At 37.6% G+C, this 16,423-nt stretch overlaps 1 protein-coding gene across 2 annotated transcripts in view; it reads right to left on the reverse strand.

Annotated features, from left to right (window-relative positions):
* NEBL (nebulette) overlaps positions 1-16,423 on the reverse strand; it is a 588,942-nt gene that overhangs the window by 105,232 nt on the left and 467,287 nt on the right. Inside the window, exons 10-11 of one of the 2 annotated variants that reach the window (XM_006887051.1) lie at positions 11,912-12,016; positions 9,695-9,802 (exon numbers count right to left, since the gene is read on the reverse strand). The exons of the other annotated variant lie outside the window; for it this stretch is intronic. Coding sequence (XP_006887113.1) covers positions 9,695-9,802; positions 11,912-12,016 — 213 coding nt within the window. The remainder of the gene's footprint in view (positions 1-9,694; positions 9,803-11,911; positions 12,017-16,423) is intronic. 2 annotated transcript variants of the gene reach the window in all.

The following is a 16,423-nucleotide window of genomic DNA, read 5'->3' on the forward strand; positions in this document are numbered from 1 at the left end:
TATGAAACAGGGTGAAGTCCCTCTCAGGGAGGAGTGATAGGGAATGGCAAAGGACACACTGACAAAGGAGAGTAATCAGAACAGGCTTTGACAAGCACTGTGGCAATTGGACAATTAAAACAGACTTTCAAGGGGGAAAAAAATAACGAACTGGGGAGGAGGGTAGAGAAAATAGTGCAACAATGAATGAATGAAAACCCCAAATCCCTGTAATGTTCATTTAAATTAATAAAATTTAATAATAAAAAATGTGCAAATCCACGAAGAGAGGCCATATGGATGATTTGTAACGTGTAACATCCAACAGGAAAGAGCAAGGTTAAAAATCCACTATTCAAAGGGTTCCTACGCTTCATAGTCAATTTTGACAGCAAAGATAATAAGTTGTACCATAAAAAAGAAAAACAGAAACAACATAGAGCAATGAGAAATTTCTCTATGTAAAAACAAACAATATGAGAGTGTCTCCAAGATGGCTGCTTGGGGAAAAAAGCATATTGATTCAGACAGTATTGGGGGCTGCACTTCAGAGTGAGTGAGTTTGGAAACTGGAAATGCCCTATATTCAGTCTGCTTCAGTTACCATGTTATGTTGTTGTTATGTGCTGACTCGACAGTATGTCAGACGAAGCCCCAGAATCCTTGCCTCCAAGGAGTAGCTTAGTTTAACCCTGTCTAGGATGAATCTGTTTGTTTTCTTTGCAGTCCAGGGTACATTCAATACTCTTCTCCAGCACCACAGCTCAAAGGCATCAATTCTCCTTCTATCCTCCCTAGCCATTGTCCAACTCTCTGATGCATAACAAGTGCTTGCAAAGACCATGGCCTCTATCAGGCACACCTTAGTCTCCAGAGAGGCAGCGTTGCTCTTGAGTACTTTAGAGAGGTCCCTAACAGCAGACTTTCCCATTGCAATATGTTTTTTTTATTTCCTGGCTGCTGGTGTGTGTATGTAGATAAATAAATAAATGCAAGGTAGATTGAAATCAGATATTCTAGTTTAAAATAGCTCTTTACCAAAAAACACTATTTTATTACAGAAAATAATTATGATTGATTATGGATGGGAAGTGATCAATACATATGGGGGAAAAAAGGCAAAAACTATGGATTCTTATCTGTAAGGAGATTAAAACATATGAAACAGGAATAAAAAATAAAATCATCAACTTTTAAAAACCAAATTAAGATATTTCTTGTTAGAAATGTACTGACTGAATATATTTCTGGTTTAAGAAAAACATGAGAGAAACATAGTAAGATACCATAATAAAAATAGTAGTTGCTATAGGATCATTAGCTTTGTTTGTATGATGCTCCTAAAAAAAAAAAAGAAAAGAAAAAGAAAAAATTATAGTTAAACTTACCTCTTAAGAATTTAAAAAAAAAAATTCTATGACAGAAAATTCTCTTTGTATCGACTTTTACTGCCTCTATATTTAGTGGTATCTATCATATAATATTTGTCCTTTTTTCAGCATTTAGAGTATAATCTCAGTTCCAAAGCTATTTTCTATTTGAAGATTTCTTTCTCTTCAAGCCCTGCTGAGCCAAACTGTAATTGCTAAGTCGAAAAAGCTAATAGCCAATGGCTATAATTAAAATGAAAACACATCTACCCTTTGCAAAGAATAATTCACGCCTAGTGACAATACCAGAAAGCAGAAAAGTAAAATCTGAAAGCCAATATTAACAAAAGGCTCACAGAGTCGCCAATTTAAATTAATTCCCCCAGCATACAATCACAGTTAAACACAAAAGTTGTTTACACCTGATGTCAAAACACTCCATCAAAAGCAATTAATTAATTCACTTGACTCATTTTTTTGTTTGTTTTCAACATTTTATTTCCCTCTAGTATCATGTAGACAAGTAAAAACAAACTGCAAGTCATACTGGAATTTTTAAGAATATTAAGAGGAAACAAATCTACACCAAAACCGAAGCTCTTTTACCACATTAAGAGTATCTTTAAAGTTATTCCCAACCAGAACCATAAAATCTGACTTGGGAAATATTTTTGCTTTTGGGGGGATCCATTTACAATTGGGGGCAGGAATCAGTTGAGTGTTTTTTTTATGCAAATAAAGACATCTTAGTCTACTTGGTGTAGTGTTCTCTGAGAAGCAGATGGATATGACTTCTAAAGCTTTCAGTTTGGGGAATATTGGATCCCTTCAGTGAGTCAGTGCTGCTTTAAAGCATTGTCACTGACTGGACCACCTACGTCAGAAACTCCTGGGACGGTTAAATTATGATTCCCATGTGTTGTGGCAAGACCCAATAAAGCCCATTCTTCTCAGCCAGCAATCTGGGAACATGTATTTCAAACAAGCTTATCCAGTGACCTACTCATTAAGTCGGAGCACTACTTCCACAAGAATAAAGAAAGGGAGAGAAAACATTGTCAAGCCAAGACCAAGGTCAAGGGGGAGAAGTAAGGAGTCAAAGAATGTGTTTCACTGAGAGTCAAGCAAACCTAGTCCACGTGACCAGCCTTTAGTTTCACCCCTCTTAGTGCTCCTTTTTTCTGAGCCCCTTTCTACACTACCTCTATCATTAGGCAATGTCAATCCTGTTGTATGGGATCTTTCCGCTCCATCTGTAGCCTCTCACCACCAACTTGTTCTTGTTACCCAAAAAGACCCCTCCTTGTTTTCCTGCTAGGCCCCAATTCCCTATCTCTGCACAACACTGCAGAGGTTTGAAACTATTACTCGCCTACTTTCCAATAAGCTTCTTATTTCCTAGTGTTCTCACACAATATGTTGATGATCTTTTATTGTGTCGGCCCTCATATCAATTTTCACAAGCTCACACTGCTCAACTTCTTAACTCCTGGCCTCCAAGAGATAGATAGAGGGTATCCTCTTCCAAGGCCTGACTGTCTCTCCCCACAGTCATGTATCTCAGTTTTTAATTGACACCCACACACACACTAGAAGTTTAATGGTCAATTGAAAGCCTCCAGCCACCCCAAACTGATCAAATCCTCTCTTTTCTCAGCTCTATCAGCTTCCTTAGACACTAAATTCCCAACTTTTCCTTACTAGCAAAACTCCTTTGTGATGCGGCAAAAGTCAACCCATAAGGACCCCTAGATTCACTCTAGATAGTTAAAAAAGCTTTCCTCAAGCTCTAGCATCTCCTCTTACAGTCTTCACCCTTCACATTACCAAATCAGCCTAAACTTTTCCATCTACACACTGATGAAAAACTGGGTACTGCTGTGGGAGTCTTGGCCAGCTCCTTGGGCCCACCTTTACCCCCACTGCATACCTCTTTATGCCCCTCGATGTCACCATCCAGGGTTGGCAACCCTGCTTGCGATCTCTAGCAGCAGCAACTCTCCTCAGTAAAGAAGTGCTTAAACTCCCCCTGCAAGCGCTCTGAAAGTCTTCTCTAGCCATAGACTTCAAGACCTGCTTTCCCACTGCGTCCTATCTTACTTCCTGCAGGGTGGATACAAGAATTCCATCAACTTTTTCGAGAGAACCCTGATAGTAGCCTCTCTCAATCACTGTACCTCAACCCAGGCACCCTACTTCCAGTAAACACCCTGGCTTATTATGACCATAGCTGCCCTGAAGTCCTTGAAGATATGGGCTCTTTACTTTCCTCCCTATCTACCCATCCGTAATCCAGACCATACTGTTTGTTGACAGCAGCTCTTGTACGACCTCTAAAGGTTACCATTGGGCAGCCTATGCTGTAGTTTCCATAAGAGGGTGGAAAGCAGCAACTTACTTCCTATTTCCTTAGCTCATATCCGAGCAAAACCTCATTCATCATCCTTTCTAGGTTCTTTTGAGCTGATATACGGCCAACTGTTACTGCTCAACTATAACCTTCCTACTGAACCCCCTCTTTTAGCATCATACCTTCTTTATCTTTCTCTCCTTAAACAATTACTATGGGGACATGCAGACCACTGCATACACAGACCCTCACCTAAAAGTGTAGACCAGACAGCTATGGTTGTCCCAGGAGATGCCATCCTCATCAAATGGTATGCACCCAAAACTCTTCAACCATGCTAAGACAGACCTTACACAGTCATCCTAACTACCCCCACAGTGGTTAATAGTCATCAGTAAACCCATTAGCACCACCTTTCCTAGGTCAAACATGCTCCTCTCACTAAGCAGACATCCTACACCGCTCAAATGGTAAGCCCCACTACACTCTGCCTAACTCAGATCCCAAGCCCTAAGTAGCTCTTCATATTGCTACTAATTGCTCCCTGCTTTTTTAAGTTCTTCACAGGACAAAAGAAATGACCAATTTAACAGTGAACCAGCTGCTATGACAACCGTATTCTCCCCTGGCTAACCCAATCCAGCCTCTGAGCCTCAGATCTTCACCCCTGTTCAGCAGGATGTAGCTAGAATAAAGATACTTGACACTATTTTTCACTAAAGAGGCTAGGATGTCAGGCCCAGACATAGATCAAGGGGTGGGGGAAAGCGAATGAAGGAGTCAAGAAATGACATGTCAACAAAGGGAGTGAACAGCCTCACTCACCTGGCTAAACCACAATGGAATGTCCTTCCCTTCCCTCTCTAAAGACCCTAACTATGAAAACCCTCCCAAAATCTTCCTAAGGGCAACTTCCTTGTTCTCCATTTTGAGACCAAGGAGCCAGGGAGCTCCATTAATAAAGCTGCTTTAAGCTTTCTCTCTTGCTCTTCTTCCTTTCTTGAGTCCTTGGCCTTATGTCCAGTGAGAAGATCTAAGAAATATGATGATCAGAAGAAAAGGGATAGAGAAGATCAAGTAAATGGAAAGACAAAGAAAGGAATGTTTCCCTTTGGAAATAAAACAAAGATAACACAAACACCAAAATAATAATCGCCTGGGCATGCATAGGAAAAACAAAAACAAAACAAAACACTGAAAAATCTCAGTTTTTTTAGTATCTCATTGAAGAAACAGAGATAACTATCAGTGAGAACTCAGGTACCAAGAGTAAGAGATGGACTTAAACTCATTGCTGTGAAGTCAGAACCTTCCAAATCCTCCATTTGATTTTTCGACTGTAAATTACACAGGAGGAGACTGCCTGTGTCCTGTAGAGCAGCTGGTAGATTAAAAGTAGAGCATAAGGCTTGCATTCAACCCGGCCATCAGAGAAGAACTCTTAAATCTAAATTTAGGACAAAGTCTGGTAGCTCAATAACAGAATTTAAGACCCAGCCCCACCAACAGTGTAAGTTTTACTAAAATTCTTAACTTCTTCAGCCCCAAGAAAGGGATAATGAGACCCCACTTCATATGGTGGATCTGAAGTTCAGGTGAACAGTAAAGAACAGTTAAGAGAAAAAGCCTGGGAAATCATCCAGGAACTTGACGTAATCTCAGTGATAAGGGCACACTGAAAGAGTGAATGAATTGAGGAAGAAAGCCTATACAGAAAGGTGGGGATTTGAAATTCCAAATCACAAAATTAACTTTCTAAAACAGAAATACTGCATAAAAATGTATTACTCTTAAATGGTAAGTTGATCTGTTGATGAAAGCAAAGTCAACTAATTAGAGTGGGAGGAAAAATGTTAAAACTTTGTTAAAGGGCTCATTAGCACAACTATACATGTTATGAAAGAACAAAAAGCCAGGAAAGAGGTAAATGGAGATGGAGGCTCAAGAGAGCATGGATAAGATGAGGATAAACATGGAACACCTTGTGGTGTTGCTTTCAAAAGAATACACTGATTTTTTTCTTTTTAATTTTGTGTCTTCCATGTATGTTCTATGTTTAAAACGTCTAGACAAGTACCACGGCAGCTCATGAGAGCAGAAATATTTCTCTGGACTAAGGAGCAGTAACAATTGTCTGTTCCTCTAAAACTGGGTGAAGTGAATTGGATATCTGGCTCTAATTCCTGCAATGAAAGACAACAAAGAGGATGTAAAGGATTGTGTCCCTGGGTGGTGCAAATGGTTAACATGCTTGGCTGCCAAAATTGAAAGCCAAGAGGTTCAAGCACACCCAGAGCACCCCAGAACAATGTTCTGGTGATCTATAATGAAAACAAGCCATTGAAAACCCTATGGAGCACAGGTGTTCTCTGACATATAAGGAATCACCATAAGCTGACGATGGTTCAACAGCTGTGGATTTTGAGGGGTTTGCCTTTGTTTTAGTTTAAAGGATACATGCAATACTTTACATGCTCTTTCCATGTGCAAAAAAAAAAAACATTCCTCAAGTGTTGTTTCATTATAAAATGTGAATAAAGGAATATGTGTGAAACATAATGTATACAAATTTTGTGTGCAAAGCAATATAAAACAAGGTTTCATTTTTAAAAAGACAGTATGTTTTATTAAGGTTTTTAAAGTAATTAAGTTTATTTTGACATAGTCATCTAAAATTGTAGCTGTTATGTGAAATTGGAATTTGATCAATGCAAATTTTGTGTGTTATATTAAAAATAAACTAGCCTGTCCCTCTAAACAGAAAAAAAAAAACCCAAAAACAACAATAAAACATGCTTCATTAAATGTAAGGACTTTTTTAGGACTTCCTAAGTTTGCTCAGATTTACTACTTCTGTTAATATAATTAAAACAAATGGATGACTTAGCTAAAATAGTTACCTGACCGTTGTTGGTTAAATTCTTCTTCATAGGCATAAGAAGCAATACCAAATGAAAAATAGAAGCTATTATTTCCTCCTTATTTGGAGATTAAATTAACCAACTGTGACTGTTAAATAAGTCTCAATAATAACCTGTGTGTGCTTTTTCCTAATAGGAAGAATTTTAATTTTAACATTTCCGCAAATAAACTCACTCTCATTGCCATCAAATTATAATTGACTCAACCATGGTTGCAAATCACATGGGAAGAGAACACCCATCCATCTTTGAACAACCAGAGAGGTGCAGTCTTTGTGTTACAAACACACCTCCATACAAACTCTGGCATCAGAGCACCCAGCACACATAATGTTAAAATTTCTCTAGGTTCTTTCTGTTTCTTTTTTGTCTAGAAATCATAACTCCCTCAAGTCTGAGTTTGTTATTTGAGAATAGAACACAGCAGGAGTGAAAATATGGGCAACAAGTGATACCACTGCCCACTATTTTTGTCCTTTGAAAGTAATCGCCCATTGCATCCACAGATTTTGGGTGAGGACTGTAAACAAAATCTTTTAAGATCCAAGTAAAGCAGAAGGAACACAACAATAACAATTTTCACTGAGATGGAAAAAGTCAAGGGGGAGCATAGCTGGATGTTAAACAGGGAGGAGCATAGCTGGATGTTACTTAACATGATTTCAAATAAAAAAATAATTTGCTCTGCTTTTAATGTTTTTTTTTCTTTTTTTAAACTTTTTTATCCACTTTATTGGAAATGGACACACTTCAACTCTAGCCATGTACGATGTACCTCTCCAAAAAAATAGCCTCTCCTAATAATATGACCAAAGTATATTGAGACACCTTCTCCAGGTTTGTTCTTTTGAAAGTCCGTGTGATACTCAGTTCTAGTCTCCACCATCATAATTAAAATATAATCAATTCTTCTCTCATCCTTATTCATCCTTCACCTCTAAAATGTGTACGAAATTATTCAAAAGACCATGGCCTGAATCAGGCACACTTTATTCTTCAAACTGACATTGTTGAATTTAGTAATTTGAAAAGTTCCCTGACTATAGAGTTTCCCAATGCTACTTTTCCTCATCTCCTGACTGCTGGTACCAAGTGTGTTGACTGTGAATCCAAGTAAGACAAATTTGTATATAGTTTCAATGTTTTTTCCATCTCTCATGATATTGCCTATTGGTCTAGTGGTTACAAGTGATAGGCCTCCAGGGCCAAATCACAAATCTTGTGACACAGCCTCAAGGAAATGGAAGCTGCAAAGAAGATTTCCCAAGCCATCTTATGCTCCAACCTACCTCACTCACAATAGTGGGTTCCACCCACAGCGTCAGTGGCAAGTGTCAGTAGCTGCAGCCAATCAGCAAGCTACATGACCACTACTTCTGTCAAGAGATGGCCCCTTTCCACCAAGTCCTTACTTGCTAATTCTCTGACCGGTCCTCGGTCTTTCCTGCCTGGGACAGTGAATCTCGCAGAAGAGCCTAAGAGCCCCCCAATTAAAGCTTCTTTACATACTTTCAGTTTTCCCACCTGTTTTACAAAACAGGAATATATGTTTTCTTCAAGCTGACATGTAATCCGTATTCCAGGCTTTAGTTTTTATTTCTGCAACAAGTGTTCCAATTACTCCTCAATTTCAGCAAGTAAGGTTGTGTCATCTGCTTAATGCAGGCTGCTGATAAGTCCACCTCTAACCCTGATGTCCCATTTAATGTCCCATTCCCTCTTATAGAGTGTAGCTTCTCAAATTACCTGTTCAGTATACAGATTTAATAGATACAGAGAGCTAAAAACAATACTGATGCAAAAAAACCCTCCACCTTTATTGATTTTAAACCTTGCTGTTAGGACGATATGTCTTTAATGTTTTAAAATGTTCATGCCACTATTTATTGGGGTTGGAGGGTAATCAGAGGCTTAGGGAAAGTAAGAAATAATCTCCTTCCATGAGGTTTACGGTCCCTGAAAACTTACTATAGGGTCAACTATGAGTTGATTCTAACTTGACAGCAATGAAAGAGAGAAAAGGAGAGAACAGAGAGGAAATCACTTATGACTTTGCCCAGGACCTAGAGCACTGAAATTATCTGAATGCATGTCTTTTTAGGTAAGATACTTGATTTCCGTGAATGTTCAGTAAATTTTGGGATGATACTTATCCAGCATTAGCATTTCGAGGATTGTGCTGCCAATTCACACATTTGAATCCACCAGGAGAAAGATGGACCATCTACCATGTAATGTATTACCTCTGAAAAACCTGCACAAGGGTCAATAATGAGTTGGCTTTAACTCAACAACATTAAAAAACAGATATATAAAGTACTTCTTGTTGCTAAGTGCCCTTGAGTTGTAGATGAACACTTTTATAGCTTTCATTGTTTCTCCAAGTTCATACAGTTTCTGGAGGCAAGCTGTTCCAGAAATGGATGCCACTCCTGCTTCCAAGCTTGTTTTAATCAGGAAGCTCCACCAAACAGTCTCCAACATGCATAACCATTATCGCATTTGACACATCAGTGTCACAGTGTTTAGCATCACAGCAACCACAAGTTATCTCTGTACAGCAAATGAACAAACCAGTGCTATACTACTGAGAATGTTTGACCAAAAACAATTAAAACCAGGCCTGAGGGCTGCAGATGAAAATCACTGACTTTTGACTTGGTAGCATAACTTTCTTAGCTTTGATAATGTTAGTGCTGCTATTCTTTAGGAAAAACAAAACAAAGCAATATAGATCTTCATTTTCCTTTCCATTTTTATATATTTATCATAGTTTTAAATGAACACAACCCAGAGGTGCTTTTAGAACTCTTATGAGCTCATCTGGCTTGAAATTCTTATTTTCCAAATGAGAAGGACTAAAAGTGAGAGTAACTGAGTGACCTGGACAAAGTCCCCGGGGTTGTGTGCTCAGTGTTAAACTGCAGAACTCTGAATCTTCCCAGGACTGGTCCTTTCCTCTAGACCCACTGGGCAATTAAAACCACCTTACTGGTTCCTTCCAAATGAAGGGGGTTGGGGGTGGGAAAGAGTAAGCTTTTAACTACATGTGAAATAATTGGTAATAAGCCTACCTCACTTTGCATCTTTTGAGCCTCTCTTGAAGCTTGATAAGATGGTGTCTCCACAAACTCGAGCATCGACTTTCCCTTGTTTTTCTCATACTCTTCTTTGTATTTAACCTTCATTGAACAAAATAGAATATATAAACATGTAAATCTTAAAAGCGTTTACACAGAGCAAAGTGAAATGCACATACATCCAAAATTAGTTATCCATTTCTAGAAATCAATATTTGACCATTTAGGTTGGTCATTGGATTCCTCATAAAAAATTCAATACAAACAAAAAAAGGAAGGAGGTAATACGTAAAACATTTTCTGCGGTGACAAAAACAAATTAGAACTACTAAATACTATAGTTCTTGGCCTTATCAAAGAGTTGAACTTATGGGATATACAGATAAAGCAAAGTGGACATAAAATTATAAAATAACAACAACAAATACCTCAGAAAGGAAGCTTTGGTGGAGTAGCCAGTTAATGCAAAAGCTGTGTCTCTCTGGTAGTTCAAATCTACCAGTGGCTCTAAGAGAGGAAGATGGACAATCTCCTCCCATGCAATTCACAGCATCAAGACCCTTGAGAGGATCAATTACAGCTATATTTGTGTGAGAACTCAAGCATCTAATGGTAAATCTAAAACAAGAATGAAAGTGGGGGAGTGATTTTTCTCTCTGTCAAAAAGGGAAAGGACAACATTTTCTGGGAGGCTTGACTTTTTCCAGTATAATAAGTAAAACACAAGGTAGTGTCTGATATGATTTATATTTCATTATAGATTACTTAATAATATATGATGAATGATTTATTATTATTATAATCAATCCTCACCTTATTTGAGCTTATAAAACAACTGATATTTTCTATCTGCTACTACCAAAAAAAATTTCTATTTAAGCTGTCACGATAGACTTTTTTTTCACAATAGACTTTTATAAGTCACATATTTTTTACTGCATAAAAAAGTTGTGATCATGATTCATTTCATTCAAAAATGCATTTTATTAAAACTCCATATCTTAATAGTCACTTATCTAGTAATTTGATTAGCTATATAGTAAAAAAAAGTTAACCCAAAAGAAAATTTTCAATAAGTGAAATATAATAAATGATAAAATTCTTATTTAAGACCTATTTTTTGTTGCAGAGAAATAAAATGGAGCAAATAGTAAAACTGCTTGAAGCATAATAATATAAAAAGGGTATGAGTAGAGAAAGCCTCAGCAATTGGAATGAAAATGTGAGTTCAAAAAGTTATGTCAATTTTCAAATAATAAGAAAGAACAAACATGTCCATCCTGGAGAAGGTGAAACCAGGCTGCTTCTTGGAGCCAAGGATTTTGAAGCTTCAACTGAGATACTTTGGGCATACAGCAAGGAGGAATCAGTCTTTAGAGATGGACATCATGCATGGAAGGGTGGAGGGACAGTGCAAGAGAGGAAGACCCTGAATGAGACGGATTGACTTAGTAACTGAGGTATTCGGGGTAGGTGTGTCAGAGACAGTAAGACTGGCACAGGATAGAGCAGGGTTCAGAGCTGTCATACATAGGGTCACTATGAGTTGGAGCCAACTCGACAGCACATAATAACAACAAATAACAAAGGGGAGCCAATTTGTGTATTTTAATAAAGGTAGATATCAAATCACTGAGGAAACTATATTTTGCGGAATATACTGAAAACAGTGACATAAAATGTTATCTTCATCAATGGTGGAAATGACATCTTTTTCCAACTATTTCTATTTGGGATAAAAAAATGAGAACAATTTCAAATAGAATGTTGGGAAAATATATTTTTTAAAAATTTTCTGTAACACAGAATTTTATCACTTAATGGACATTCAACAATAATATTCTGATAAGACTGTTAGTCTCTGCTAAGAAGTTTTATAATTCAATCTTATACCTGCAAAATTAATCTTCATAATGAGATTTGACGATTGGTTAATCACATGCTATACTTCAAGTTTTTAATTATGAAGTAATTCTTTTTAGTAAATGACTTAATATTGAAATGTGACTCAAATTCCCATGATCCAATAATACACTAAAAATAGAGTCTGAGGTTTGTCTGATATTTTTCCTATCACAAAACTTGCTCGGGATGCTCATCCTTTTCAGCACTGTGCATTGTCCATGCAGGAAGCCCAGCACAGTGAGCAGTGGGTGTTGGAGCAGGTTCCACGGTCCCAGCTGGGCGGGTGTGTGCATCACCCAGACATACCTGGCTCTGGAGTGTGGCATTGCCTTTATGATGCAGGTGTTCTGCAGCATCCATGTCAAACTGATATAGTCCTTTGTTTTCCTCAAAAAGCTTTTTATATTCTCGCTAAAATACAGAACATTAAAATAAATTTAGACTCAAAAAGGCAAATTCATGAAAGCAATTACTACTTAGGAATGCAAACTAAAAACTAGCAGCCAAACAGCAAAGCTGTTATTAGGAACCTTTCAGTGGCTCACAGATTTCTGAGACTGTGCTTAATGAGCCAGTTCTCCTTGGTCAGTGTGAAGCCTATATAAAACACTCAAGCTGAGCAGAGGGCAATTAGCAGTACATACAACCTGAAAGACAGTCACAAAACCAAAGAATGGCACCAGGAAAGCAAGTGAAGTGACTCATATGATTAGGAAAGGTGGCAAAATAATTTGCCATGCCCCTATCATAGACAAGGAATACTTTCTCTAGCACTTACAAGAAGAGATTAGCAAAAATGGTTTAGTATTCCACTACTAGCCAAAAGGCTGGCAGTTTGGCCTGCCCAGAGGAGCATCAGAAGACAAGCCTGGTAACTGTAGCAGAAAGGTCACAGCCTCAAAAATTCTACAGAGCAGTTCTCCTGTGCAGCACACAGAATCATCATGAGTCATAAGTGGCTCAACATCGAATACTAACAACACAAGAAGACAAGCAAAGGAAGAGAAAGAAGAGAAGAAAGAAAATGCTGGAGACAGAGAAAGAAATATTTTATAAGATGTCTGGGCCATGAGAAAGATTGAAAGGTGACAAAGAAAATGAGAGGGAGAAAAGAAGTCAACCGATTTTCCCACCAGGGAAGAGAAGAACGTACCCTGGAAGAAAACCGGGCAATATATTTTTGAGATGAATAAACTGGATTAGGATTACTGTCTAGATACAGAGAGAAAATATGAAGTTGAGATAAATACACCTCTTACATTTAGAGGCAGCAATGAGACATTAGTTGCTTCACTGGAGATGGGACAGTTAGTTATTTTGCCCTAATTAGGAAAGGAAATGAAAGATAATGAAAGACAAGGCTACAGAGACATGAAGCTAAAGTGATGTTCCTTAAACATTGAGGGCTTGGATCAAAATTACAACTTTGTATGTGTTGTTGTTGTTATGTGCCATCGAGTCGCTTGTGACTCATAGCAACCCTATGTAAAACAGCCCTAAATCTGTATGTGTAGGAGGACTTAAAAAACCTGGGGGGAGGGACTGCATTAACAATGAAAGAGATGAAAGAGTTTTTCTCTTTCTTTTCAAGAAGAAGAGTGAATGGGGGAGAGCAGGTGGGCAAAGAGAAAAGTGCAACAATGAATATGACTGGAAACCCTAAAAAAAAAGACTTAAAAGAGCCAAATGGATCAGCCATAAAAAACATTTATGTGCATCTTAGTGTAGGGACTATAGTCTAGGGATTTGTGAGCAGAATAGGAAGGATTGACACTTGGGATGGGAAGGATGGAAGGGAAGAGGGATGTTTCACAGGAGATCTACTGCTCCAGAGTCTATACATGGAATCTGGGCTCACAGTGCTTTCAGTTGATTAGGGAGTTAGGATAAGTGTTCTCCTTTAAGTAGAACAATGTAAGAGAAAAGCAGTCCAGCAAGATCATAAATTTACATACTAAATCAAGTTCTAATATTTAGATCCTCTGATAATATGAAAATAGGTAACACAATAATCTCAAAGGATAACAATACCCTTAGACTTTACAATTTTGTTAGCTCTTACTGTATTTTGAAGCAGGAGTAGCATCTACTTCCCAAATAACATGCAGCTGGAAACTCTATGAACTTTGATAAATTACTAAAGTTACAGAAAGGCTTCAAGCCTTTTGTTCGTAGGGTCACTCTGAGTCGTGCTCGATTCGAAGGTAGTCAACAACTTATTCTATTTCTGAGGTAAAATCCATAACTAAAAAAGATTTGGATATTACACCTAGTATAAAGAACATATATACTTGAAAAAAGGTCAATATTATTCATAAAATTATCTGTTTTAGTTATTAATAATTTCAGAAATTCTTTATTAGAAAATATAACATACAAAAAAGTTTTAAGATCTGCAGTTTCTAGACTTGCTTTCCCCATAAAATAGTCTCTGTTGCCTCCTAGTGGTAATTATACTGAGTAACACTGAGTATACAGCATTGTTTGGGGGCTTTTTAAACACTATGTAATTTATATAACATAGCTCAGCTGGCCTAGTGGACAAAAAGAGTTGCTACCAAGCCAAGGGTGGGTGATTTTAATCTGCAGCCCTCAGGCCTGGTTTTAATTGTTTTTGGTCAAACATTCTTCTAAGTGTCATAGCGCTGGTCTGTCCATTTGCTGTACAGAGGTAACTTGTGGTCGTTGTGATGCTAAATACTGTGACACTGATGGGTCAAATGCGATAATGGTTACCCATGGTCGACAGTGTTTGGTGGAGCTTCCTGATTAAAACAAACTTGGAAGCAGAAGTGGCATCCACTTCCATATTAGCTTGCCTCCAGACACTCTATGAATATGAAGAAACTATGAAAGTTATACAAGTGTTCAGGTCTTTCTTTCATAGGGTTGCTATGAATCACGTACGACTCAACTCACTTAACAACAACAACAATTTATGTAAAGAAACTAAAACCTAAAAGAGCTTTATTATCCAGGAAAAAATAAAATGTCTTAAAAAATTTCATTGGTGTGGCTATATAGGCTCATAATATACTACTTGGAAAAAGAAAAATAATTGTTGTTTATAGAAAATTCATCTACAGCTCTTATAAAAACAATAATTTATAACAAACGACCCATTAATTTTGGTAGATGTGTAGTGAATAATCTTTGAATAAAATTCAAGTTACCTTCACAAAGCCAACAAAACCAATCTCGATCTTTTGTGATTTAGATTTTTAAAAATAAATTTTAATGCAAAATAATAATGAGGGAAATTATTATTGCACAACTTTAACAAGTGCATCACATTTATACACTTTTTAATATTTGAAACTTCCTCTCCCATAATAATTCAGTTATTATTCTTCTATAGAGGAAAAGCCCTTGGGACCCAAGTAAAAGCATCCACTTGAAGATTTAAATTTTATAATACAGAATATAAGTATAATGTATTAATGTCTTGGATTTTCTCACTTGAAAATATGGCAATTTGTGTTATACTGGCATTTTTTTCACCATTTTCATGCACGCACACGTGTGTTTGTACATACATGTGTATACACATATACACACATGTATTTGGGGTATTCTGGTGGTATAATCATAGGGAGTTGCACTGCTAACCCAAAGGCCACTCCTCTCCAAAGGTTCAAATGTACCGTCAAGTCCGCAGGCGAAAGAAGCAAGATGAGTAATCACCTCCTGTGCCATTCACAGCCTCAGAAGCCAGATGGTCAGCTACGAGTTCAATGGTTTTTTAAAAAAATAAGTGTGTGTGTGTGTGTGTGTGTGTGTGTGTATGTATGTATGTATGTAGCTCTGGTGGCCCTAGTGGCAAAAAACTGTGCTCCAATCCCAAAGGCACACGGTTTGAGGCCAATAGCTGCTCTTTGGGAGAAGGATGGACAACCTCCTCCCATGTAATTAACTGTCTCCGAAAACCCACTGAACGGTCAACTATGGGTCAGTTCCAACTCTACAGTACACAACAGCAACAACATGTGTGTGTGTGTGTGTGTGTGTGTGTTAGTGAGAGAGACAGACAGAGAGGAAATACAAAGTCAAATGGTTCGAATCCACCAGATGCTCTGCTGGAGAAGGAGGGGTGATCTCCTTCTGTACCAGCTGGATCAGATTTGACAGTATACACACACAAAAATAATAAAAATTTAAATTTTTTTTTAAAAAAAAGACAAAGCCAAAACCAAAACCCAGTCAATAACCATGGAAATAGATACTGACTTTTTGGATTCATGGAGGTTGCATGAGACTACAGCTGAATCAACTACTGTTCTGATGAAATCCTTAACTCTTAAATAATTTTCCTTGAGTAATTTTAAACCAAGTAATTGTTTCTGTTGTTGTTGTTGCTAGGTGCTGGCAAGTATGACTCACAGCAACGCTATGAACAACAGATCTGAACCCAATGCCATCCTCACCACTTCTGACATTACAGCAGTCACTATGTCAATCCTTCTGGTTTAGCTTAAATACTAGAGAGTGTTTTCACTGAGTATTGCGCTGTTTTAAGATCTAACTTAATGGGAGACCTACCTGAATGGGTTGGACAATTCAGAAAGGGAGGCTAAGAATGACTGTCTGTCTTGACGAATATAATCAGTATCACACAACTGTACATGTAGAAATTATTGAATCAATCGATGCTCTGCTGTGCAGATTCTCAACAGTCAAAATTTAAATGGATTATGACAGAAAGAAAAGACATTACAAAGAAATACTGCCTATGCACAGCATTCATTTCCCATCTACTAATTTTTAAATAAATTATCATCCTTTTATTTTATTGGCTTCTTTAAACATGAAGTCTTCATG

This window comes from Elephantulus edwardii, unplaced genomic scaffold (assembly GCF_000299155.1).
Source record: "Elephantulus edwardii isolate Elephantulus edwardi_28Jun2011 unplaced genomic scaffold, EleEdw1.0 scaffold00054, whole genome shotgun sequence".
Lineage (NCBI taxonomy): Eukaryota > Metazoa > Chordata > Mammalia > Macroscelidea > Macroscelididae > Elephantulus > Elephantulus edwardii.